Source organism: Charadrius vociferus, unplaced genomic scaffold, assembly GCF_000708025.1.
Source record: "Charadrius vociferus isolate BGI_N301 unplaced genomic scaffold, ASM70802v2 scaffold178, whole genome shotgun sequence".
NCBI classification, from domain to species: Eukaryota; Metazoa; Chordata; class Aves; order Charadriiformes; family Charadriidae; genus Charadrius; species Charadrius vociferus.
In genome coordinates this window covers 393,049-420,190 of record NW_009649717.1, presented here as the reverse complement: position 1 = coordinate 420,190, position 27,142 = coordinate 393,049, and the positions used below count along the sequence as shown (strand labels likewise).

At 40.6% G+C, this 27,142-nt stretch overlaps 1 protein-coding gene across 1 annotated transcript in view; it reads right to left on the bottom strand.

Moving 5' to 3' along the window:
* Positions 1–22,422: 22,422 nt before the first annotated feature.
* Positions 22,423–27,142, bottom strand: part of SMAD1 (SMAD family member 1) — a 25,686-nt gene continuing 20,966 nt past the window's right edge. The window contains 3 exon segments of the mRNA XM_009890729.1: positions 22,423–22,740; positions 24,519–24,775; positions 27,025–27,142. The exon segment at positions 27,025–27,142 is cut by the window's right edge and continues 6 nt beyond it. Of these exon segments, the coding sequence (XP_009889031.1) occupies positions 22,597–22,740; positions 24,519–24,775; positions 27,025–27,142 (519 nt within the window). The 3' untranslated portion in view covers positions 22,423–22,596.

The following is a 27,142-nucleotide window of genomic DNA, read 5'->3' as shown; positions in this document are numbered from 1 at the left end:
CGCCGTCACGCTGAGCGGGAAGCCGGCGGCGGCGAGGGGACCACCTCGGCAGGGGAAGGGGCAAGGGGGATGGCGGTGGCTGCGGACTCGATCGGCAGCCACCGCCACCCCCCTTGCCTTTAGCCAAGCACCCAGAGATTCTTATACACAGAGAACTGAGCCGTCCGCTCGACAGAGTGGAGAAAACGTGGAATTCTGCTGCGGGAAGAGACAAAAATTCCCATTTCACAACACCCCTGCGCAGTCTATGCTGTTACTCGTCGGGGTTAGCGCGTATGGCTGTCATCTCTGCCTTAAACAAGTTTTCTAAGGCTCTCCTTGTTTCTGTGCTTAAACTGAGGTCACACGTCCCCGCTCTTACTGTAATAATGGCGGCAACAACAACAACAGAAGCCATTCTGCCATGGTTTCATCACAGATCATCAGTCCTGCATTTTAGTGTACTCATCAGAGATCATCAATCCCGTGTTTTAGTCCACTTTGTGTGCTTTCATCTTGCGCACATTTATTGCTGACGTTGTTGCAAGAACTAGGTGAAAGGGTATACAAAAATCACATGTTCTGTCAATGTTGGAAGAGTGAACTGTTCCAAGTTCTCTGTCTATGATAATCTTGTGGACCGGCGTAAAAGGAATGAGATTAAATTGGGCATTCAGCAGCTAAACCCAAAACTTCTGCTATTTTATACAGTTCGTCAGTTGCACTGCCAATCTGGTATGACCCTGAACAAGCATGTATGTGTTTTAGGGTAGTCTTACTACAAGAACTGTTTCAAGATCTTGCACGCTGGTGACATGTGGAAATCCAAATGATTCAAGTAACTTCTCTCCCCCCACCCCCCCTCCTTTCTCCTCAACTCCGTTATTCAACAAGTTTGCTTTTCTCTATAGTCCTTGAATGGCAGATATGACAGGAAGACTTCCTATTGCACTGTCAATTATACACACCCCTTCTTTCAGTATTCTGGAATCAAGATTATGCACTGTGCACTCTTCTACCATTGCTGATTTTATGTTACTCTAACCTCATCCAAAATAGGCAAAATATTTCCTCAGAAGCTGGACCATATCTAGAGTCTCCTCAATCTACAGTCTGTCATATTACACTGTGCTCATGTTTCCCCCATGGTCTTTCAATGTATGTGAGCAAACTTGTATTTTTTTGGCCTTTATTACACACAGCCCAGTGAATTTTGGTCAGACACTGTTTTTGTGCTTCCTGATCTTCAACATAGGGAGTTCTCTTGGCTCATGTGTTCCTTTACTGGGTCATTATTAATTCATTTAACATCCTAGTTGAGGTATTCAGGAGGGTACTTCAGGAGCTTTCCACATCAGCCTCTTTGTTTCTTTTTATTTATTTATTTGGGGAAGGGGGTTGTTTGTGGGTCCTTTTTAATTTCAAATTTAAATTCAAAATTTTAGTGTTCTCTCTGCTGCTTTTCCTCTGAGGCATCAGAAGACTAAAAATGTGCATCCCATAGTTACTCCACCACAGTCTACAAACTTGTCCAAGATTTAAGGAAAATGATCTGTTTTAATCTCCTTGCTGCAAATCTACCCCAGATGTTACAGAAAATGGTGCTGCTGGTTACGCATGAAATGGCAGTCTTCCTTCTGAGCCAATACTAAAATCAAACATCCTGTAAAGTGTTATAAAGCATTGTGCCATGGAGTATGGGTGCGGGGAGGGAAAAAAATCTTCAGACAAAATGTGCAACTGAATCCCAATCATTATAAAATAATAGAAAAAGAGCCTTCTGTAACTTCTCACGGGAGAAACAGTATTACCCTTAGCATGTCTGCCAGATTCCACCATGCAAATTTACATTCCGTCTAACGGGCTTCCCCTCGCAGTTTTAGTTGGATTCGTTCGTTCTTCTTTCTCTGGCAGCACTCCGATTTCCCTGCTCTGCTCACCTCCTCTTTAAGAAGTCCCAAAGTACTCTTAGTGCACATTATTATCACAATATTTAATACGTTCATAGACATAACTATAAGCAGTGTGCTGCAAAGGCAAATACAAAACTAACAACCTCTATGATCTAAGTGAATTTGGAACAGGACAAATAATTGATGAAATTAAATAAACAGCATCAGCTTGAAACTCACTGGCTTTTCCCTGAACATATAAAGAGGTACTTCTGTTGGGAACTCTGTTGGTCCCTCCCTCTGTACATTAAAAGGTCTGGCATGCCTGCAGTCACCTACTGGTTATGGTTACAGAATTATGAAATTTGTACCACTTACAAGAAGAAATTAAAATCTCATCTCTGAGAAATTGTATTTCATCAGTTCTTTCTCCCCCCGTGAGGATGGGAAGGATGTATTAAGAAGGCTTTGTCATGCCCCCAAATCTCTTTCTCCACTATGCCTTACTGCAAAAAGAACTTCTCATTCAGGAATACAAATTCAGTGGAAATTCCTCTGCTGACTACTCACATGGCACTTGCAGTGGAACATCTGGCTGTTTTCACTCTCTCTCTTCCTCCAACATGTCTCCATTCCACATGTATTAGTCCACCCTGCTCACTTGCAAATGCATGTTCTTGGCCAGTATGATTGCAACTAGACTAGTGGTTTTATTGCTATTATAAGCAGCCCAAGAAGAAAAAAAAAAAAAACCAACCAAGATATTCCTTAAACTACATTAGAAATTTTGGCAGATATAACACAGATCAAAGTTCAGCATCTCAACTCTATCAGGGTCATCATGCAAACACTACCTGCCTGTTCCCCAGCCCCCAAGAGCCAGCATCGCAACGCTTCCCCCTTTTGCGGCTGTGGACCAGACCCATTGCCTCCCAATGCACAGAAGAAGGGTCCCCTCCACTGCAGCCTACAATAGCTGACCGGAACAACAAACTAGTGCCCATTTGTGGTGAGGGTTAAATCCTACCTGCATAATCAGGTTTAGCCAAGTTACAGAATAACTACAAACCCTGACACAGGACAAACAAACTATAGTGGCGACTGAATGACCATTTATCCTTTATTTTAGATGACACCCCTCCATTAATTTCAGTTCTGACACAAGCAGAGAAGACTGAACCAATCTCCTCCTTGCAGTACAATCCTAAGGAAGGTAACTGCCGATTACAACCTTATTTTCAGTAAAGAACACTAGCCTTTTAATAAGAACAGTCTCAGCACTATATTTAGACAAAGTATTCCTGCTGCTAAACCCAAAACTTCTGCTATTTTATACAGTTCGTCAGTTGCACTGCCAATCTGGTATGACCCTGAACAAGCATGTATGTGTTTTAGGGTAGTCTTACTACAAGAACTGTTTCAAGATCTTGCACGCTGGTGACATGTGGAAATCCAAATGATTCAAGTAACTTCTCTCCCCCCACCCCCCCTCCTTTCTCCTCAACTCCGTTATTCAACAAGTTTGCTTTTCTCTATAGTCCTTGAATGGCAGATATGACAGGAAGACTTCCTATTGCACTGTCAATTATACACACCCCTTCTTTCAGTATTCTGGAATCAAGATTATGCACTGTGCACTCTTCTACCATTGCTGATTTTATGTTACTCTAACCTCATCCAAAATAGGCAAAATATTTCCTCAGAAGCTGGACCATATCTAGAGTCTCCTCAATCTACAGTCTGTCATATTACACTGTGCTCATGTTTCCCCCATGGTCTTTCAATGTATGTGAGCAAACTTGTATTTTTTTGGCCTTTATTACACACAGCCCAGTGAATTTTGGTCAGACACTGTTTTTGTGCTTCCTGATCTTCAACATAGGGAGTTCTCTTGGCTCATGTGTTCCTTTACTGGGTCATTATTAATTCATTTAACATCCTAGTTGAGGTATTCAGGAGGGTACTTCAGGAGCTTTCCACATCAGCCTCTTTGTTTCTTTTTATTTATTTATTTGGGGAAGGGGGTTGTTTGTGGGTCCTTTTTAATTTCAAATTTAAATTCAAAATTTTAGTGTTCTCTCTGCTGCTTTTCCTCTGAGGCATCAGAAGACTAAAAATGTGCATCCCATAGTTACTCCACCACAGTCTACAAACTTGTCCAAGATTTAAGGAAAATGATCTGTTTTAATCTCCTTGCTGCAAATCTACCCCAGATGTTACAGAAAATGGTGCTGCTGGTTACGCATGAAATGGCAGTCTTCCTTCTGAGCCAATACTAAAATCAAACATCCTGTAAAGTGTTATAAAGCATTGTGCCATGGAGTATGGGTGCGGGGAGGGAAAAAAATCTTCAGACAAAATGTGCAACTGAATCCCAATCATTATAAAATAATAGAAAAAGAGCCTTCTGTAACTTCTCACGGGAGAAACAGTATTACCCTTAGCATGTCTGCCAGATTCCACCATGCAAATTTACATTCCGTCTAACGGGCTTCCCCTCGCAGTTTTAGTTGGATTCGTTCGTTCTTCTTTCTCTGGCAGCACTCCGATTTCCCTGCTCTGCTCACCTCCTCTTTAAGAAGTCCCAAAGTACTCTTAGTGCACATTATTATCACAATATTTAATACGTTCATAGACATAACTATAAGCAGTGTGCTGCAAAGGCAAATACAAAACTAACAACCTCTATGATCTAAGTGAATTTGGAACAGGACAAATAATTGATGAAATTAAATAAACAGCATCAGCTTGAAACTCACTGGCTTTTCCCTGAACATATAAAGAGGTACTTCTGTTGGGAACTCTGTTGGTCCCTCCCTCTGTACATTAAAAGGTCTGGCATGCCTGCAGTCACCTACTGGTTATGGTTACAGAATTATGAAATTTGTACCACTTACAAGAAGAAATTAAAATCTCATCTCTGAGAAATTGTATTTCATCAGTTCTTTCTCCCCCCGTGAGGATGGGAAGGATGTATTAAGAAGGCTTTGTCATGCCCCCAAATCTCTTTCTCCACTATGCCTTACTGCAAAAAGAACTTCTCATTCAGGAATACAAATTCAGTGGAAATTCCTCTGCTGACTACTCACATGGCACTTGCAGTGGAACATCTGGCTGTTTTCACTCTCTCTCTTCCTCCAACATGTCTCCATTCCACATGTATTAGTCCACCCTGCTCACTTGCAAATGCATGTTCTTGGCCAGTATGATTGCAACTAGACTAGTGGTTTTATTGCTATTATAAGCAGCCCAAGAAGAAAAAAAAAAAAAACCAACCAAGATATTCCTTAAACTACATTAGAAATTTTGGCAGATATAACACAGATCAAAGTTCAGCATCTCAACTCTATCAGGGTCATCATGCAAACACTACCTGCCTGTTCCCCAGCCCCCAAGAGCCAGCATCGCAACGCTTCCCCCTTTTGCGGCTGTGGACCAGACCCATTGCCTCCCAATGCACAGAAGAAGGGTCCCCTCCACTGCAGCCTACAATAGCTGACCGGAACAACAAACTAGTGCCCATTTGTGGTGAGGGTTAAATCCTACCTGCATAATCAGGTTTAGCCAAGTTACAGAATAACTACAAACCCTGACACAGGACAAACAAACTATAGTGGCGACTGAATGACCATTTATCCTTTATTTTAGATGACACCCCTCCATTAATTTCAGTTCTGACACAAGCAGAGAAGACTGAACCAATCTCCTCCTTGCAGTACAATCCTAAGGAAGGTAACTGCCGATTACTATTACTGCTGCCTCATCTTAAAAGATAATTGGACACCTGAAATAAAAACAATAGGAAGCATATTCACAAATTAAGGTTGCCCGTTTAAATGCAACATCAGCCCTGGCCTCAGGTTTTGCATTCCTGACTCAGGGAAAGAAACAGCACAAAAGCAGCAAATCTCGCCAAAAGCGCATTAACAACTACACAGACACGCGTTCGCTGCATACGGGCATTGGAAGGTTTTACTACAAAGGGCAGGACAGAGCAGCAAGTCAGCTCCTTGGCTGGGTCTGGAGACAAGAGCCTCACGACAGCTTTCCAGGGTCAGCAACCTACAAAGAGGAGACAACTCCAACAGCTGAGCAGATTCACCATACTCATGCTGGTGAGGAAGCATTAGGTTGTCAGAGCTGTTAGAGCTGCCTGAAGAAGCCAGAAAAAAATTCACTCTTTGAGCTTTGGCTAAGACCTACAAAAGAGTATCTGAAGAAAGAAGAAAAATTAAACAACTATAGTTTATATTTGTGTAACATTTTTATAAACAAGGGAGATGAAATTTCTTCACAAAACCCCGTAGCAGTGACTTCAACATTTTCTTCTCAGTATGAACTGAGCTATGATTGCACATTAGTGAGAAAAGACGTCAGCCATTACAGGGAAGTTCTTTACTGCTTATGCACAGATTTTTTTAACTGTTCATGATGAACTGCCTGATATAAAATGGCATATAAAGGGGACAGATAAAGTATCTTTTCAGGAGAGAAATTGCCTGTTCTGTAAATGTTCACATTTCTTAGAAAATAAAAATAGAATTACTATACCAGCAAAAACCCCCAAACATTATTCATATAGACTACTGGTTGTAAAAGCAAGTTAAATAATGTTCTCCAAGACCAACTCATTGTTAAAAGTATAAACCTGGAAGGGCAAGTCACTTGCCAATAAAATACTATTATTTTTGTTTGTTTGTTTCAATTTAAAAAAGTATTTAAAAGCTTGGCTTAAAGAGTATGTTTTTCTCCATGGTCACCAATGACTCATGATATCAAAATATTTCTCATGTCGTTCATTATGGCACAGCTGAAAAGGAAATCATTAATTGTCTCCTCCTGATTATTTTCAATACAGCAACGAAACCACAGCAAGTATATTAGTAAGCATAAGATGTATAATACAATCTGAAATTTGACTTGAACAAGGCACTCTCGTTCCCAGCTACTTTTTGCTTAAGAAAAGGCTCAATCAGCTGCAACTTCTAAGTTCTATAGGAGTTGACAAAGACAGGAGCAAAGGACTGACACTTTCAAGTGAATAAATACAATCCTCCTTCCCCCCAATCCCAGTGTGCCAAATATTTGAGTTTCATATGAAATTAGCACAATCTTATACACCAATAAGTGCATACCTTAGTTCACAAGCTGAAGCATACACTGGGGCAAGGAATGAATGATGAATGCGTAATTTGCTTTTCACGCATTCAAGTGTTTTCCCTCCATCTCCAACAGCATTGGTGCTCAGAGGTCTCTGTCTCAACGTCCCTGTGCTGAGAGCTTCACGAGCAGGTGAAAACCACAATGGGTGGAAATGAAATAGTGGGTAGAGTTGCCCATAGGAACATAACATCACAGCAAAACATATCAAGACACCTTTTCAGTTCCAGGATGACATTTATGGCCAAGATAAAGAGGAAGACCAAGCCCATGATAAATCTGATAATCGTGATTCAGGACTGAGATACAGGAAAACTTAAGTGTTTCCAATTTGAACAAACCCATGGTGTTTATAGGGAAGCCTGTTTCCTGCAGTCCACCGCAGCATCTTAAACATGAGGCTGTCATTTATCACACAGGAAGTTTGTGTTTCCCTGGTGTGTATGTATGTGCATGCACGTTGTGTTTGCATGCTTACTCTGCAACATGCCCACAAAAGCCAGACTTTGGTGGCCTTACAACGCAAGTTTGTTTAGTGATTTAAATGTCCCATTCTTCCAGGCAGCTGTAGCAGATGGGAGTGAAAATGGCAAAGAGGAAAGATTCTGCTAAGATTCAATGTTGTATCACCAATCCATCCAGAAATGAAGTAATACAACATTGTAAAAGTCTGGCAAACTAACTTGGAAAGGGCTTGTTGAAAAGCATGTTGGATCATATTGTATATTCTTGCTTTATATCACAAAATAAACACCTTTATGCTACTATACCCTACATTTACAAAGCCTATGCTAATGCTACAAAATATTATGCCATAGAATTAAAAAGAAAAAGGAATCTTTAAATAAGACAAAAAGGCAAGCAAAAAAACCCAACCCACCCCAAGCTCAAAAAAAAAGTTACTATTGTAACTGATCCAGCTGCATGGGGAAAATTAGCATACAGAATATGAAAAGCAGTAAAAATATTTGTTTGTACCACCAGCTAATAGGGGTCTAGAAGGGACATCGGGAATCTTTGTGTCCATAGATTGGTTGGTTTTTTTTTTAACTAATTGCTTTCCAAATTAGGCCCATGTTTAGAAAAGAATTCTGTTCCAACAGCAACCCCACCTCGATACATCACGACATGATGTTGCAAGAAGCAAAAATGTTCCACCAGCACTTCTGCCCCCTGGCCCAAGTTCAGTTTCAGTTCTCTGAAAACTAGTGTTCAGCACATAGAAATAAAATTGAGAAATTGCGTGACTCTTGCCTTGAGGATCACTTACTCCTGTTGGCCAGAAGGGGAAGCTAGCGCTACGTATTTTTGTCATACAGCTCGGATATATTGTGAACACAGAGGAATTCAGTATTACTTCATGATCGATATCGTAAATCTACCCTGTTCGGCCATGGCAGACTTTTAACAACCTGAGGAACTTAAACACATGAAACATTTATTCAGAGTGCATTCAGTAGGCCTCAGAATGTAAAATATAAAAGTCACACCTCTGCCGGATCGCTGTGTAACATAGGGCTTAGGTAGGAATGTCATCGTATTTCCCACCTAAACCAGAAAGAAAATAAAAAGCAGAAATTTTAACCAGTAATTATGTTTCACAATTCCTAGTGCTATTTCCTTCTCATGTAACAAGACTGATACCAGAACACAATAAACAGATGCTGAGTACTTCAATGAGGATGTCAGTCACCAACAGCAGAGGTCTCACAGAAGGTTTTACATGCCTGCTAGATCTTAAAAATGACCTAAGATGATGAGATAAGCAAAAACTGATAGTGTTGCATTGAAAGTATTCAAGAAGGCCTCTTTTTTTGAAGTGTCTTTTCCTTACCACCATCTCTTTCTGCTGCTGGCCTTTTTGTACCTACATTCTAAAAATGACAGAATGAGTGCAGACTCAAAGGATGAGAACAGCAGTTACATGGGGAATGAGAAGTTTCTTGAAGGGGAGAGATCTTGAATTTGTCTTTAAAAAAGCTTCTTATATTTTATACCACACACTGGGCTATAAAGTTCTTTGTTAAAAGAGCAACACCTTTAACCAAAAAAACCAAACTCAAAACAAACAAGAAAATTGGAGCTCAAGTCAGAGCTCAGTTCTTAAACCACATTTCAGAATCACATGGCAATGACATTTCATCTCTTCTGAGCTACTGTTCAACTGAAGGAAAAGTAAGCAGTCATTCGAATCCTCACTTCAGCTAGTGTTCTGGAAAAACAGCATTTCATGAGTTAAAGCCTCCATCTAATTGTGGAAAGCATAAAAATTCTGATGTCATCTCCTTAGAGTGAATCCATTCTTATAACTAAGCCTATGACAAGAATAAAAATGGCATCAACAATCTGTTTTAATGACACTGTTTGTATCATTTCCAATTACAGAAGTAACATTTCTCCAAAGTCATTAGCGCTCTGCCATTATAGCTGTCACCGTTTCTCCAGTCTTGCTGCTCTGAGCGCGAAAACTCAGGGTAGGTTCCTGTTAGGAATATTGATAAGCCTCAGGAGAAGCTCTTTTCCAGATGGTCTCATATGAAGCATTCATACTCCAGCCGTTCCCAATGAAGGTTAAATGCTATTAGCAGAACACGCTCTCCAGCAGAAAATGAGGTTTGTCACTAGGATAGCTCTGCAAATCACTACATTTTTTAGCTGTAACTCATCTTCACTTTAAGTACATAGGCGTATGGAACAAGGAGAAAAGAGGAAAAATATTCTTGTTTGGTTAATATTAAATCAGTATGTCTCAGGCATGAAAATATGCTCAAGTGACAAAGGGATCCTCAGCATCTCTGACAGAATTCAGTTCTTAAATGTTCAGATGAAGCCCTAAACACTCAGCCACGGCACAGAGCATGAAAGCACCTAAGAGCATCAAGGATACCTGTCCTGTTCCCAATATGCAGTTTTCTAACCTGTCATTAACCATTTCTAATGACCAATTCTCCAAAACCTATCCAGATAACTTGTTACAGTGTTTTACTATCTTTACCAATAGGAATTTCTCCCCGTCCCCAGTATTAAACTAAATTTCATTCTCTGCAATTGAAGCCTGCTATTTCTTGTCCCATTTCCCATGAAGTAAAGTGATTTAAATTCTTCCTTCCCAGAGTAGCTTTGTATGCATGTTTTAAGACCTGCAGGTTTGTTGCAAAAATGTGAGTACAAGCCAAAATAGATCAATTAGAACCACTAAGGATGCTCTTTCCTATCTAGTCCCTATATTCACATAGCTGTTTATTCTTGTTTCAGTGTTGGATATCACATTTGTCCCAATTAAATAGCAAGCTATTTTTTCAGCTACAGTTACCCATCTCAGTACCTCAAGGGCTTTAGGAGTCAACACAAGAAGAAGAAAAGCTGGCCTTCATTTCTCATTTTTCTGGTCTTTGCTACAATTAATTAGAAACCAAACCAAAACAGAAAAACCCACCAAACAAAACAACCACAAACACAAAGCTTTTCTCCCTTCTCACCCTCCACAAATTTCTACTTACTTTTAACATCAGAAATTGTCCATATTTTTTCCTAGAAATCTGTGTGGCATATGTTTTATCATCGCCACATCAGCGAAGCTAGAAACACCTGCAAAAGTTCACTAGTCAAATCCCTTATTCTACAGGACAGGGACATTCCAGTGGTCTATGTAAATTAACAGGGCAGACCAAAGATAACTGCGCATTTAAACAGTTACATATGATTTGGTTTTGTTAACATAGTATTCAATGCCAATACAGGTGGTAGAAAGAGCTCCTTAACCATAAAATACAGAGTCCCCAATCTCTTCAGTTAAGCAGAGAGACAGAGGCCACTGACCAGAATCTTCAAAGAATTCCAACTAAGCAAGTACAACCCTACTCTGATATTCTTTAGTAAGCAGAGCAGAACTGTATCTGGAGGTGGAAAAATAAATAAATAAAAATCAAACCTCATTTATATGTCACAAATCCATTCTTCTGACCTTTTCAGTTAATTTTAAATCATATTTATTTACCATTAGATTTTAGAACAAAACTCTTCATAAATAATGACAGTAACACAGTGAGCATAGTGAGCTCTGATAGGCAGTTTCCTCACTTGATTCTCCCACCATGCACACAAACTCTCCTAGATTACTTAATGAAGACTGCAGTGTCTCAGAAGCTCAGACAACAGGGCAGCACGTATTTTAGTGAAGGTTATTTCTGAGAAGTTTATGGTTGGCCTTTCTGGAGGAAGACTGCAAGTACAGACCTAATGCTAGTTATCTAACTACATACTTTATTAATTCATACGTTCTAAATAACAAAGACCACATTTTAAAGTCTGACCTGCAAAATAAAACTTTTTTTGTTCCTTGTGATCTATCAAAAAGGTGACAGAACATGCATTATTTCCATGGAAAAAAAGAGGAAGGGGGGGGGGGGAAGTACCATGCAACTGTTGAAGGGTGTTCAACAGTCGAAGAGTTTTAGTTTAAAAAGGTATCAAAGAAACAGAGTCAAAAAAGACAAGGCAAGAACAAAAAAAGTTTAATCCAAGGGAACTACCTTTGCTACTTCGCTTAATCAATCTTTTCTGAAGACTAATCTGGACATTCCCCATGATCAACTTCCAGGGGATACAAAATTTAAGATTTTTGGCTCAATTATGTGTGTGTAAGAGCCCTGGAATTAGGCCAACTTTTTTGTCCCCTCATTGCTCATTCTCACAAGAGCCTTATGAAAGCATCACGAGATGAAGAATATACCTGGATTCCCAGGAAAATATGATGGAACCCCAGTCTATTTCTAGTGGGGTGACAATCACTAAAGGCAAGCTCACTAAAGGCAAACATTTTGCATGAAATAAATACATACATAACTATAAAACAAAACCATTTGGCTAGGCACTCATCCTATTAAAAAGGCTTGGAAACCACAGACTGGAAATGCTGTTGCAAAATGCAATTCTGAGATGTATTAAGAGAAGTGTTACAAGAAAGAAATGAAGTCATCATTTCACTTTACTCATCTCTCCACTCAATAGCTTTGAAGTATTGGTGAGGCCTCAAATAGACTACAGCGCTCACTTTCAGGCACCTTACTAGAAGAGATGTAAGCAAACTGGAACCCAGAAGAAAAATTCACTAAGTACATTTAAAAGTGGAAAAAAAAAAGCAAAGAATTTAAAAAATGAGGTTTTTGATACAAGGAGAACTGGGAAAGTAGGGGAAGCAGTGGGGACATACCTTTCCTCAAGACATAAGGCGTTATGAAGATGACAGCGAGTGATTTGCTGCGTCCCTATCAAAAGCAGACTAAGAAGTAATCTGTCTCATTTGTAGGAAGGCAAATTTAAACCAAATAGTAGAAGAAACTTTCCAACTACAAAGGTGACTAAGAACCGGGATAGGGCAAATAGGGAGACTGCAAAACACCTTCCATTTGAGTTTCCCCTCAATCCCTATACGAAGTCCCTCCATCCATGCCATACACCACCTGAACGCATGCATGATGCAGCCAGCCCATCACCTGCCTGGTGTTTACTGCACTGCTGCACATGCATAACACGTACGAGGCTCAAATACGCTTCAGATGGAGAATTGTTAAAAGAATTCCTCTCAAATCTTTATGCACCCAAAGCATTGGTTTAACTTTTTAAAGTTTTTTCCCTCCCCTCATAGCCCTCAGGCTTTTAGATTGATCTTTTTAGAGGCCAAAATTCATACTTCCTCTGAAAAACACAGCATCTGTTCCACTGTGAAATCTCCCCCTGTTGCTGGGTCAACTTTTAGCCAGAAGAAAACTACATGGAACAAGTCCCTCCAGATTTTTCCCTTTCCTCCCGTAAGACCTACAGAGGCAGAAATCATGTGGGGGAGGTGGCAGGGAAGGAAGTAAAGCAGATCCCTGTACTCCCCCTCCCCAAATAGCAGGACTATTACTTCTCACCTCTTTCCACTCAGCTTTCCAGGAAAACAACAAACAAAAAACCAAACAAACACAAACACAGAAGACTAAAACCCACAAGAGATCATCACTTAGGCACCATTAGATGATACAAAAATAATGTGCTGCACCCCAAGCTTGGTCTTGTCATTAATGTTGTCTATTTCCAAATTGTCATACCATGTGAGTATTACTTCCAACCCAGCCTGGGTTTGAGCCTACACACTGTGCATTTTATCAGACACCACAGCCTCGCAACTTCAGTTTCTTAACACTTAGTCCGTTATCACTTTGAGAGGTGCTACAGCGTATTTAAAGAGTATAAGCGCCTACCCAGCAAAGGAACTCCAGGACCACATGAAGACCTGTGCAACTGCTGCACCAGTTAGTAACTACTGTGTAAGGTAAAAACGGGACTGAGCTCCATTGGTCAGGTACGGGAATTTCGGGTACTCTACTGTTTTGACAGTCAGAGAGAATGCATACACAGCTCACAACAGAGGCTGCCAGAGACCAGCAACAAGCACAGTCAGCTCCTCCAGACATCACAGATCCATTTGTTTGGCTGTTATCCTCAGACCCGTGCTCCCTTGGAAAGTGACCAAAGGGTGCAAACGCCATGCACAACAAACCCATATTGAGCAAAGTAAATCACTATTTTCTATTCTCAGAGGGTCTTATAGAAAATAGGGTCTTAGAGAATTTGCCTTCTCTAAAGAAAGGGAATTTAAAATTTAATTCCAGTAACAGAATCTGTACCTTAGTAGTGAACCAGCAATGCCAGGTTAACCGTGTCAGACTTGCAATCTGGAAGCTATGCTCCCAACAATCCAGAAACAATAAACAGGATACTTAAAAAAACCAAACAAACAACCAAAACCAACACCCAAACCAAAACTAACACAACTGCTTTGTTTTTCCAGGTATACACTAAACACCTTCTCATGGTAACACATTAACTTGTACTCTACTTTCATTCACTAACCAGCCTTTTTATCTATGCTCTCAAAAAGATCTGTAAGAGCTCGGAGCAAAGAGGGAGCAGGCTACAAGGGACAAGAGGTAGGAACTTCACAAAGAGTGCTCTGGTGTTGCATTTGAATATAAGAATATAATCAATAAACTATACATGTGAAAATATGGAAGTTGAGAGTGCCTGATTATTATACATGCCTAAAGAGGATACCATCAGTGTGTATCGTTACATTACGTGGTACTCTTTTTGAGGAAATTAAGCCAGCTTTTACTGCCATACTAGCCAGCACTTCAAAGTACACTGCATTCCCTCTTTGCCAACGTCTTTAATAATGTATGCTACCTCTCTGTTTTTTACCACTTACTGTCATCAGAAACTTCAGATGATCAGAGAAACCCAAACCTTGCTTCTAGTGCTGCAGGTCCAGCCCTGTTCCTGTGTAAATAACAACCTCCACGCATGCAGGCTTTCACCCACAACTGCTGTATGTAAAATATTTGTGTCTCGGATCGATTTTAGAAAAAGACTTGAATGTGTAAGGCAACATCTGGTATCTACGAATTCATCCAGCATTTGGAAGCCAGTTATAACCACATTTTCCAAACTTGCGTGGCACTGAAAGGTTACCATATGGAGATGACTAACAGTGTTATTTGGATTAGGCTTTCAGCTACACTCCGTCCCCTACGAGGGCCGTTTCCTGTTTATGTGACAGGCATGTCACATTTTTCAGGCATGCCATATACAGTTGTAGAAATAATGAATTTTGACTGGGCTTTTTGTATACACCACCTGTGTGAGGCCACAGTGATTTCCAAGGCAAGGAGATGCACTAATGTTTTTACAAAACACTAGGGATGACCAGAGCATGGGGAAAACAAAGGGAAGGCCACATACTCTTCATATGCTTTCATCCGCCTTACTACTAAAGGAAAAACAGTGCAAGAGCACCCAGACAACTCTGAAACAACACTGAAAATGAACACCACACACAACAAGATCACTCACACCAAGATCAGGTGATCCTTTCCACCCCGCCTCTAGTCCAACATGATGTTCACATGCAAAACAGCCTCCATGCATGTTCAGCTGTGAAGTTCCAGGTCTGACCAACATGTTTGAGATTGTTCCATGTAACAGCACAGCCGTACCCCAGTCACCCACCCACAGCTGCTGGCACACAAAGGAGAGTTCCCTGTACTTTCTCAAGTGACAGTAAGAAAACCTGCCTGTGAACACACTCCCTTGGTACCTGCTCTTCACCAGCTCAGCTCCCCAGCTTCATCAATGTCACCACAGCTGCTCCTCTCACTCATCCCTGACCAGGCAGTCACCGACGCAGTGCCAGCTTGAGTTTGTTTCTTAGGGTAACTGGGGCAGAGAAGGGAGAGAAATTATACTAAGAACAGCTTTCAGTTCTCTTCATCTCCCTAACCAGTTTTGCTTATCATGAAAGCAACACTGCACCCATGTCCAACTGAAGGGGGGAACGTCATTGGGGGAGAAATAGAGGCCACTACATTAAATCTACCTCTGAAAGAAGATCAGGAAATCAATTGCTGTTGTGTAGCCCTAACCCTTACAGCCCAGCCTAAAAAAAAATAAAAAAAATAAAAATTCACCAAGTTCAATGAACCCTCCGTTGCCACTGTGCGTGCACCTTTTTTGCTTTGCTTCTGTTGATTACTCACAATACAGATTAATATGGAGCTTGTAGATCCCATGAGTCAGAACTGGTGGCCCCTTACTGAAAGAATACTCTGCTGAAATTACAGTCCTCAAACCTGAAGCTCCTGCCTCAAGATAACTGCTTAAATTGCCACATGAGCCCATGCCAATATTAAGATATCCCAGCATTTTCCTACAAACTATTCTGAAGATAATCAATTTCTAGAAAGTTTAAGGTTTTAATATTTTGATTATCAGAATGCAAATAGCCGCTTTCTTTCAACCTAAGCTCAAATTCAAACTAAGCCCTATTGCTAGGTCTGTTCAAATTTGCTCCTGTGACTTGTGGAAATCATGGAAACACTTAGAGCAATGACACGGTTCCCGAAAGACCAAGAGCAATACAGTGGGTCAGGAAACAGAGTGGCCACAATGCCCAGAATGTATTCCAAATTAGCACCAAATCAATTGTTACCAGTAGAGCTACAAGGAAACCCCACACCCAAACGAAAAGCTACCCCACAAAAGAGTATTTACAAAGCTACTCTCCTGGCACAAGATAAAAATCCAACTCCTGGAACCGTAAGTTTTCAGAGCATGCAGATCAAGGTAGCTTCTTTCTGTACTGCTTTAGGAAACAGCATGGACCAAATCCAACAGACACAGGGATCAAGCTGTGTTTGAGAGGTTTGTAAAGTTTGTTTGTAGTCAAACCACTGCCCAAGTCATGTTCAAAACGAAGCCATGCTTGGATCCAGCTTTAAAATGGTGCTGTTGGCAGCGTTACGGCCTATGGCGATTTTGACTTGAGAAGACTGGCGCACAAGCTTGAAGAAATATCTGATGGGACAGCAGCCATCTCCCAGTCTCCACATATATATCTTGAAACACTCAGGATTACCAATCCCCAAAGCATCAGCAGAAGGCAGAAATGAAGGGCTCAGAGATGGGACAGACCCTGCTCTCCTGCCAGGAACCAAGTGCTCTGGGAAAATATTAAGCCCTCCTGCAGCACTACACACATCACGTCTTATTCTCCTGCTTGTACTAAGTTCGACTCAGTAATTTAAAGAAACAGGAAAACAAGAACTTCAAAGTCATCATATAAGGAAGGGCAAGGGAAGGGAAAGTTAGGCACACCATTTTTCTTCATATAAAAGAATGTTTTTACAGGGATACTGGGGAAAGAAAGAAGCTGCAATAGGAAAATCAGAATACTCTTTACAAAGGCAAATTGTGCTGTTCCTATCCGGTCTAAGCAAGTCACCTGTCCACTTAAACCAAACTCTTTGAGCAAGGAAAGCCTGTCTGGCATGTGCAGAGTTCCCCTCTGTAATACTATTATAGTTCATTTTACATTTACTAGAGTTGTAAGTGGCAGGTTTTTAATCACTGCTGTGAGAGATCTTAAGGCCTGTCTATAATCTGAACCATGTGAAGGTGTTCACTTGATCAAAATTTACCTATAGCAGCCTCCCGAGCTTTACAGATTTGAAGCCCCAGGTGAGCTGACAGGATCATAAAGAGACGATACAGATTCTTCAGCTCATACCTTAGCAGCAGGATGAAAAGGGGAAATCACAAACCAATTCCTAAGAGAAAACCAGGAATCTGCACCCATTAGAATCAAAATTGTTACATTACTGAAAGATGACTGAATCAAATCCTAGACTTTTGGACTGTCTGTAAAATTTGGGGGTTTGTTTGACTTTACTTTTAATGACAAATTAACATACTCTGAGGATCCACATGCCATTAACTGTAAAGCATTTATCAGACCCAAGTAAAAACTATATCCATCTTGTCCATTTGCTGTAGTAGACCTGCTCATCTTTGTGCCCACGTCAAGCCCAGGGGATGCCTACATTATAAGTCTTATTTGAGTTACTTTTGTGTTTGCAACAGGCCTGATCAGGAGGCTGTCTCTCCATTGCAACTGCTTCATGAAAATCAATTCACCATATACCCTGTCAGACAAAGCTGTTACAGCTGAAGAGATCATCATCTCCCACAGCTGGGATGAATGAAATAGGAGCCACCTTGTCAGCCACCTCAACTAAACTGAACAAAAGTGGGGAATCGGAGCCCTCCGCCTCAGCAATTCACAGCACGTGAATGCACACAGACAAGCCGGTGGCAGTTTGCCACACTATACAGACGTGTGACCTGTGGTGGCACAGGAACAGGCACAGCACCTCAGGCAGATGGCAGCCCTTGGGAACAAGGGCCACTTCAGCCAGCCCCTGCAAATGAGAGCCAGGTTCCAGCCACACAGCTTCATTTGTCCTGCAGAGGTTTCCCCTCTGAGCAAGTCACCAAGGTGAGCAGAGAGTACAGGAGCTTCGTTCTACAAACCACACAAGTTATTTACTCTGGAGCCTGTTGGGAGAGTGAGATGATGAGAACAAATGCAAGGCTTGTTTGCGAAGCTGAAGGCAGTAGTCAGGAAACACAACCAGTAAATACAAAGCCTGAGCACCCTGGCTGACGATTTCGGTCATTTCAGTCAGATGCAAGCCAAGTGACGTACTACTGTAGAGAAGAGGGAAGGGAATCTTAATAACTATAAAAACTTCTAAAACAGTAATCCCAAGCAAAAGTCAAATCCAATAGCATGAACCTGTCTCACTTCACCTTCCAAAAAGCCTTTGAGACAGCAGGGGTTGAAAAAGTGCCTGTGAAGCATGCATATCTTTATGGTTGGCTTTCATTGCATACACCAACCCATAATTCTTTACTTGCCTTTGGCAAGCATACTGTAGATGGTTTTTTGTCTGACTGAAACATACAGTGTCCAACAGGTATGAGAAAAGAATCAGACAAAAAGCTATTAGCAAAGAGTTGACAAAAATAAGGAAAGTCATCACGAATATAGGAGTCAGGGAGGGAGGCTTAGGGAACAGAGAGCATCCCCTGAAAGGATAACATGACAAGTGTGTCTCTCCTCACTGAGCTGTTTAAGTCAAGGACAGAAGGGGACAGAGTAAAATAAAAGCCATTTTCACTTCTCTCCCACACAGAATTGCAAATGCAGTTGAAGAAAATGAACTGTGAGATGATGCATGTAAAAAAATATATGGCTCTACCATGACTGGTGATGGTAGAGTTATGTTGTATATTTAGGCATGCATCCAGAAAAAGGTGACTGCCAGTTCACGGTTATGAATCATGAATCTCAAGAGCAGAATAAGAGGCTACAGTGTGCTGAACAGAATGAACCACCAGCAATTAATAAAGAGACCATCAAAACACTGCTAACTTCCAAGATGTCAATCAAAGGTTTAAAGTGTGGCAAAACAAAGGAAAAATCAAGGGGAGAGGCACACCAAGAAAGGGCCATATAAATTTCAGACATCTCTGCATTGATTTATTGTCTTCAAATGACGACAGTCACAGAACTGCATTCTTTGAGGCTAGAAAAGACAACTGCAGTTGTGAAAACATAGCTACAGTAGCAAGGAGAAGTGATTTAGTAAGGGAATGGCTTTATCAAACTAGATAGCAATACCAGGTTAGTAAGTGTTAGAAGATCAGGTCCATGATTCTCCGATACAGGATATGTTAAAACATGAATTATTTCTCTCCATCCCTTCCTAAAACCACACAAGTAACCACTACTTAGCTTTCATCAAGTCTTTTAAAGGTTCACCAGAGACTTTCAAATGGTGAAAAAAGTCATCTCCACCTGGGGAGAATTATTTTCTTTCCAGCACTTAAAAGCCAAAGCACAGATTTCAAAACACATTCAGCTCCATGGAAGTATTTGTCTCCTCATCTACTGTTCACTGCTCTTCCTCAGTTCTTTTTCTAAAACAGTTACCTACACCTTTTCAGTCTCTCCTAACAGGAACCTTCTTGGCTTTTCACCTTGAAGTAGAGCCTTCTGTATTTAACTCTATTGTTCATTAAGGCTAGACCCAGGAAACCATGGGGAAATAAAAACAAAAAGGCAGCAGGGACTCACCTGGTTGCAGAGTTGACGCTGTAGGCTCTCTCCGAGTTTCTAGCTCTCATCATTCCCTGTTTTGTGAGAGTACAGCAAGAAACTCTTTTCCTTCTGTCTTGTCCTTTGCCTTTTCCAGCTCTCCGACTCCACTACTCAAAGTGGGGCAAATCAGTAAGAAAACTTCTCCAAAATTCTTCACAGGAGCCGCACACTAGCAGTTGCCTTGTCCAAGATAACTTCTGTCCTACCTCCTATTTTTCTGGTTATTAGTCTCAGCTGCTACTCCAATCCACTCCACTTATTTAATGAAGCGCAGCTGGGATACTCTGTGCAATCACATGAAGGTACACTTTTTCCTTACACCTAATGTCTCCTCACTGCAAGCAAAAAGCTGGATAACAGATAAAGAAAATATTATGTACTTCAACAGTATCAACAGCATAGAAAAAAATCACACCACCAGCAACTTACAAAAAGTGTGACCCCGCAGAAGTATTACCACTGAAAGTTTCTGAGACACTGCAGAGCTAGTATTTTCTGATTTTTAACCCCTGTTTAGGAAAAAACAGAGGCATTGCAGCCCAAAACATATGAGACGCTAACGTTCAAAAGCGGTCACAACACAAAACTGTCTTTTCTTACTCCAAAGCTATTTCAAAATTTACCAGAACTTGCACAGGACCATCCAAATGTGAAAACATCCAAATAGAAACACTCTTAAGAATTACATGATGGATGGTTACAGCACTGTTAAATAAAAAAGCCGGTACCTCAGTGTTGTATTCCAACAGACAGAAGGAAACTGCTTGGAAACAGCTGGGAGTTAATGTAGCAGGGGCTGAAGATGGGAAAAACAGTGACTGAACAGCAAACAGCATTCTTCTTCTTGGTCATCTTTAAATTTTACTTGTTTTTGAGACTTCCATTTGTGCTGTGACTGCTTCTTTATGAAAAATACATGTTAAATTGATTTAAAAAAAATAATCTGTTCTTGGAACTTACAAATATAAAAAAAGCCACTAACCAAGTTCTCCTAAATAGGGAACTTGAACATTATGGATTTCCCCCCCCCCCCTTAGCAGGGGGAGAAGGGTTAGTTTTAAAATCATATACTGAACCAAGCAATAGAATTAAGCTGGACAAAAAAAAAATGGGATTGACTCACTCTCAAAAAAAGGGCTATTACTCATTACAGTGTCATACACATACATACATCTGGCTAAATACACATTCGTCTCTGTTGCTCAGCTTTCTCTCATGCTCCTGCTAGCACCACATGGTCCATTATAGCCAGGCACAGGCACTGGATCCTCAGTCAACCCCCAGTCTCTCAAACTCCATCATCCCAGCACCTGACAGACACTTCACAGCTGCAAAGGGACAGTCCTTCCCTCACCTCTCCCCAGAGCAAAGGCAGGGGTGTGGGGAAAGGAGCATGGAGGCTCTGCACCCCAACCACGGCAAGGAGCAGTGAGAGCCCGCTGACGGTGCAACTTAAGCAAAACCTCTTCTTGTACAGATGCTGTATGTTGAAATCTCACAGAAATTTAACTAAGTGGCTCCGACACATCAGTGTTACTGCATCCATTCTAATCTTGCCTGGTTAAGGAATCTTTCTCTCTAGAGTACTCATTTATCTCACATACCAAGTTTAGTAGCGTTACTAACCTGTACTAATCATAAATGTCTAAGCTCAGCGTATCTTCATTTCTACTTGTTCCTCCTCCAAGACCATATCTTTATCTGGTTTGTTAAGAGTCTACTAAGAAGTGGACAAGACAAGGTTTTAATCAAATGTAAGCAGTAACAATAGGTTTTATTCAAAACTTCCAGTAAAGAGGACCCACTAGTTTTGGAATAAAGGTACTTAAAGTACTACAGCTTACGTGAATATAAAAGATCAAAGAGGAGAAAATAAACCAAGCAGTAAAAAAAAGTAAAAATTAAAAATATATATTTTTTAAAAGTTTGAAATAGACCCACACAGGGATTTTTGAAGTCCTCCAAACAATTAACAGTTCCTAGGTTTGGCAAAACAAGATTCTCTTACAAAATTAAAAGCCTACTTCTGTTACATAAACTGTATAAAACTGCTCCGTAGTTAAAGAGCACTCTGTACAATTTTGTCTTGAAATACACAGAGTTGCAGCCTTCAAACTGCAGGAATTAATCGTTTTGTCCTCTTCACAGGTAAAATAATTAACCAGCTGCGCAATTGTTTTGGGGGAAAATGAAGAGGCAAAAATAGTCAGAATTAACAAGATGAAGCCACTATAAAAATGAAATGCACAGCAAAACTCAGACCTCAGCTTAAACTAACAAGCTATGTTTACAATATATTCTACAATTCAGTTGTCATTTTCCTTTCCCATTCCCACCTCCCCCCATTCAAATATTCCTAATTCCTTTATGGTCTAAATCTAATTAATTTCTAAACTTTCAAATACACCATACATACATTTAGCAAAAAACATACCTAACATTCTTACAGCAGTATGGTCAGGACACAATTTCAAAGATTATTACACAATTATTGAGATTAAACCTTATGACTTTTTTTTTTTTCTTTTAAAGAGAACAGCAACCATCAACTTCGACAGATGGTTTTAAAATGTACTGCAGACACCCTGCAAAAAGCAGACTTCACCAACATCAGCTCTTAGTCCCAGAGGACACAGGGGAAAACAGCAAGCGCTGAACGTAGGGAAGAACGAGAATGTCAGAGTGCCAGCTACAGGATGATCCTTCAGGAACTCGGTCTGACAGATTGTGGGTTTTGGCTCAGTTGTCCCCTGTTGCACTAAACCCTGCAAATCAACTTTGCAATAGTACGTTACAATGTAAACTAAAATTCTTGATTCCAACAGTGTGTCAAAGGGATTTTTTTCTTTTTTTTTCCTGAATCCAACAGTTGGTCACAGAAGTCAAGTATTTCATGGCTCTTATCCAGCTGTTGCCAGTTCGGGGGTGGGGGGGTAAAAAATAAAACTTGTGTCTGACTCATACATCCTTCAAGTACATGCAAGGCTCAATTGTTTCCAAAATGCAGGAGCTTGGGACCTTTTAAGACACTGAAGAAATAGGATTATGAGGAGAGCCCATCTGAGTAAGTACTTTATCCAGCCACTGAAGGGGACCATGAAGATGTATCTCTATCCAGCACGGAGTGCTCGTTACATCTTGGCGATGATATTCAGCTCCCCATCCCTGGAAACAGAATCATAAGCAGGGAAAGGAAAAAAAAAAATCACCTTATTTTATAATGTCAAATATGTAAGAAGTATACTTCAATCATCTTCTTTCTTACCAGAAATACTCTAGCTTTCAACACTCATTATCGGCAGGGTAGCATAACACCCTTGCACCAACTATTATCACATTTCAACAAACAAACACACAATTACATTTGGAGGAAGTGTCATTTTGAGATCTCTTGGAATAGAAGTCTTTAAATTCTTAAAGACATAACCTGTGACAGTGCAAAATTTCCCCAAACCTCGCTGCCAGTTGCATGATGTCCCAATAAAGCCTCTGCAGAGGAGGATAATCAAGTCTTCTCTGCCAAGACCAGAAATAGAACAAACTGGGGGGAAATGCTGCCAAACAGATCAACAAATTAAAAAATGAGGTAATAGACTGACATTATGGAAGTAGGGGTGAGGCATCTGTCTGACAAGAACCAAAGCACCACTTGCAGGATGGACACGATAAACCGAGCAACATGTCAGAAACATTCCTCTTTGGAGAAAGAGGGCATGGTCATTCCCCAGCAGGTTATTTCTCAAGTTAAGACAAGATACGTTTTGTTTCAGCTCATACCCAATTCAGCTACAGTAATTACCAAGAATATAAGCAGATATTTAAACAGCATTCAAAATAATTTTGTAATTGAACCCTTTTGGGGCCAGGTCTGGAGACAAGACTAAAGATAGCCACAGGTAGTTTGCTCTGCTCTATATTAACCCCTAATGAAGAGGTTACGCAGGTCCCAACACAGGTGGCAGCAGCTCCAAACACTGTGCAGTGCAACATCCAATATGCAGGAGGTCCTGTGCAACTGTTCAGGCAACAACTCCACAGGATGCAGAACTATAAAAAACCTGTTCCATTTAAGGAACCCATATCCTAACACACCTGAAAGTTTCTATCCTCCTATCAAGAGCACTTCAGCATTTTCATTTGACTACTTTCATATATCTGATCAGCCCTTTTATATCAGTACACGTGTTGACACTCACAGTCATATCACAAATCTTGACCTTGCATGGCCCCCTAGAATAGAAAGGTATGTACATTATCCTAAGTAATTACTGCAGATCCTAATTTGGGAGCTGCTGGTCAAGACAGATTTAGAGGATTATGCTATCTACACTCCCACAACTGCTATCAATGACTTACGCTGCAGTCCCAGCTCAGCTCTCCGAAAATACCACCCAGCAACAGAAACATGAAGTTCAGCTGGGCCTCTTACAGAGCAGGAGATGGCATGGACCACAACAGCGTGCAAAAAAAGAGCAAAAGCTGATGCTACATAATTAATTGGTGGCTTTTCTACTTTTAGGCCGAATAATTAATGACTCAATTCTTTTCAAAACTTACTTGTACTGTATCTTGCCATATCACACAAAACTAAGAAGACAAGTCCCATAATTCCAGAGCAATTATGCAAATAATTCTATACACACACACTATCTATACACACATTAATTACAAAAATTCAACACTAAAAATTTACAAGAGGCAATTCAATTTAATAAGAATAGTTAATAGACACGATAGAAATGCTCCGCAAGTGCCTATACACTCATGTGAAGAAACACTTCGTGCAAGTCACCTCAGGCTTTCAAAGTATGTGTGTTAGATGGATTTCGTCCACAAAGACAACAGGTTGATGGAGGGAGGCACTGGACCATTCAAAATCACTGCATTAAAAAAAAAGAAGTTTATTTTGCTTACAAAATAATCTCAAGAAAATTTTCACCTACCTTTACAAAACTCATACGGAGAGTGCACATCTTTGTAAGCTCATACACTGTCTCAAAGCCATGGTTCACTGACTGAGCCAAAAGCTGAGCAAACTCTTGATTATTGAAAATTTTCAAACTGCAGCCACTGGGGATTTTGCAGACTGTGGTGGGATGGAACCCGTGATGGTAGTTGCAGTTCCGACTTTGCACAAAAATACTGCTGTCACTAAGGCATTCAGCATACACTTCCCCACCAACATAATAGAGATGAACACCTAGGAGGAAAAGGTTGATACAAGGTAGTTAAATGAATTCACACTGGGTATCTATTTTTCATGCTCTGTCTCCACAAACATACATTTCTGCTTAAAGAGATAAGCATTATTTGCATATCAGACCATCAGCTCTCTGTCTTCAAATTTGTTTTTTATTTTTCTGTTTCATCAATAGGCGATTTGAAAGGAAGGTGTGTATGCATGTGTATATAACGGAAATCAGTAATTCCTGCATTTTAACATGTTGTATCTTTAACAACAATAAACTAGCAAGCACTGCAGTGGTTTTGATGCAGTACATTGGACGGTTTGACCACTTGAACTCTTCTTTCATCATATTTATGTAAAACAACAATTGGGAATGCAAGAGGAGAAAGCAGAAAGCTACTGCATAATTTGTAGATATTAAAACAGCCCCAAGCTGGACTCTCTGGAAAAGTCCTGAATGCTATTTTGGGTAGCATGAGTTTTTTCAGCTTGCTTTAATTCCAGATAGCTGGAAAAAGAAAATGGCCCTTATACAGCCTCAAGTTGCACCGGGGAAGGTTTAGATTAGCTATCTGGAGAAATTTTTTCATTGAAAGGGTTATCAAGCATTGGAACAGGCTGCCCAGGGAAGTGGTTGAGGCACCATCCCTGGGGGTATGTAAAGGATGTGCAGATGTGGCACTTAGGGATATGGTTTAGTGGTGGACTTGGCAGTGTTAGCTTTATGGGTGGACTCAATGATTCTAAGGGTCTTTTCCAAACTAAATGATTCTATGATTCTATATTCCTCATATGTATCTGTCAAATCAGGGTACACACCAATTTTACAGTCTTTTCTCCTTCTACTGCTTTCTCCCTCACCTGCCACAGATAGCAGCAAGCCCCATACAGGGACAATATACAGGGAACCTTTGTGGAGATTTCCTGTCAGTAGCACTCAATTCCAAAGGCTTTGAGAAAGCAACAAAATTTGCCTTTTGTGTTTAAAAATTGATTCTTTGCTGCTGAAACCTTTCACCTCCCACAGCGTCAAAAGTCAGAGAAGCGAACACACAGAATTTAAAGGCCAAACTGAAGTCCAGTCAGAAAGCCTTGACTGTGCTCTGTCACGTAAGATTTTGCTGATATGCATGTACCTGTGTGGGCACACATATACTCCCACCTGATACGCAAAAACATTTATGGATATGCCTTCAAGTTTGTGATTTAGCCCTCCTTAAAGACTGACAGTTCTACATCATCATCGGTTGTACACATTTACTTATTCAACAATATTCTTGTCTCTTCCACACTCTGCTTCAGTACATATGCAGTTAAGTGCTTCAGCAGAACTCTGCTTGCAGCTGGGTTACTTTTAACAGGAAAATGAATGAGGTGTTAAATAAATATCCTGATACTTGGTAAGATGGATGGGGAGGAAAAGTAGGACATGAGCGGCACAGCACAGGTGTAGTGCACTGCTGAGTGCCACATAATTCTTCATGTAGAGAAAAGCTCTCCAGACTGAGGGCTTAAACTTGAAGACTTGACAGTTCTCTCCCGCTTCGTTTCTTTCCTCCTCTAAGGAGGAGGAAGAAACTTCATTAATTGGCACTTACAACACACACGCCGTTGCTTGGGCATGCTGAATCATTAACTGTCTCAGAAAATTTAAAGTTTACTAATAATATAAACACCTAAAAAATTTGTCTGGCAGGAACGTCCCATTGCAGGGGGCAGTGACAGTTTTGCTTGTCATTAGCAGTATAGGCAAGTTCTCCGAAGATAACTGCATGAAGCCAGACAAAACCCAGAAGCTTTTCTCTGTTGCAGGACACTGTCATAGCCATAGAAAAGAAGTGCAGAGCTCCCACTGACAGAATCACCAGCCCGTGAAAAATTAGTTTGGAAAAACTGTTTTAGCAGGTTGTCTCTCTAAATACATGTTAGGATAGCTAATTTATGTTGGAAATAAGGCTAGCTAAAAACTGCCAAGAACTATAACTTTGATTTCCATATACACCAATAATCAAGATAAATCAAGACATTTCATTAGACAAACTGCCTTAAGCTCTCATTCTAATTAGGGTTATGATAGCCTTCGGACAATTAAAAATTGATTAAGGGTAAAAGCTTCCTGTAATTACACGCCAGGTAAGAACAATACTTTGCTTCTAAGACTTCTTGAGGCAAGTGGTCCAGCTTGTCATGTCTAGGGGAAATGCCCCTTCCCTCCCTGCTACCAAACCCCCCAAAAACGGATGCAAAGATCCAAACCTCACCTTTGCCAATATGCCGCCTAGTGTTCTCAATGGTGGAGTTGCGGTTAACATTGGAGAGCAGCCCCAGGCAAAATCTGTTCTTGTTGTTTGAAGGATCAGTGAAGCCATCCACCAGGAC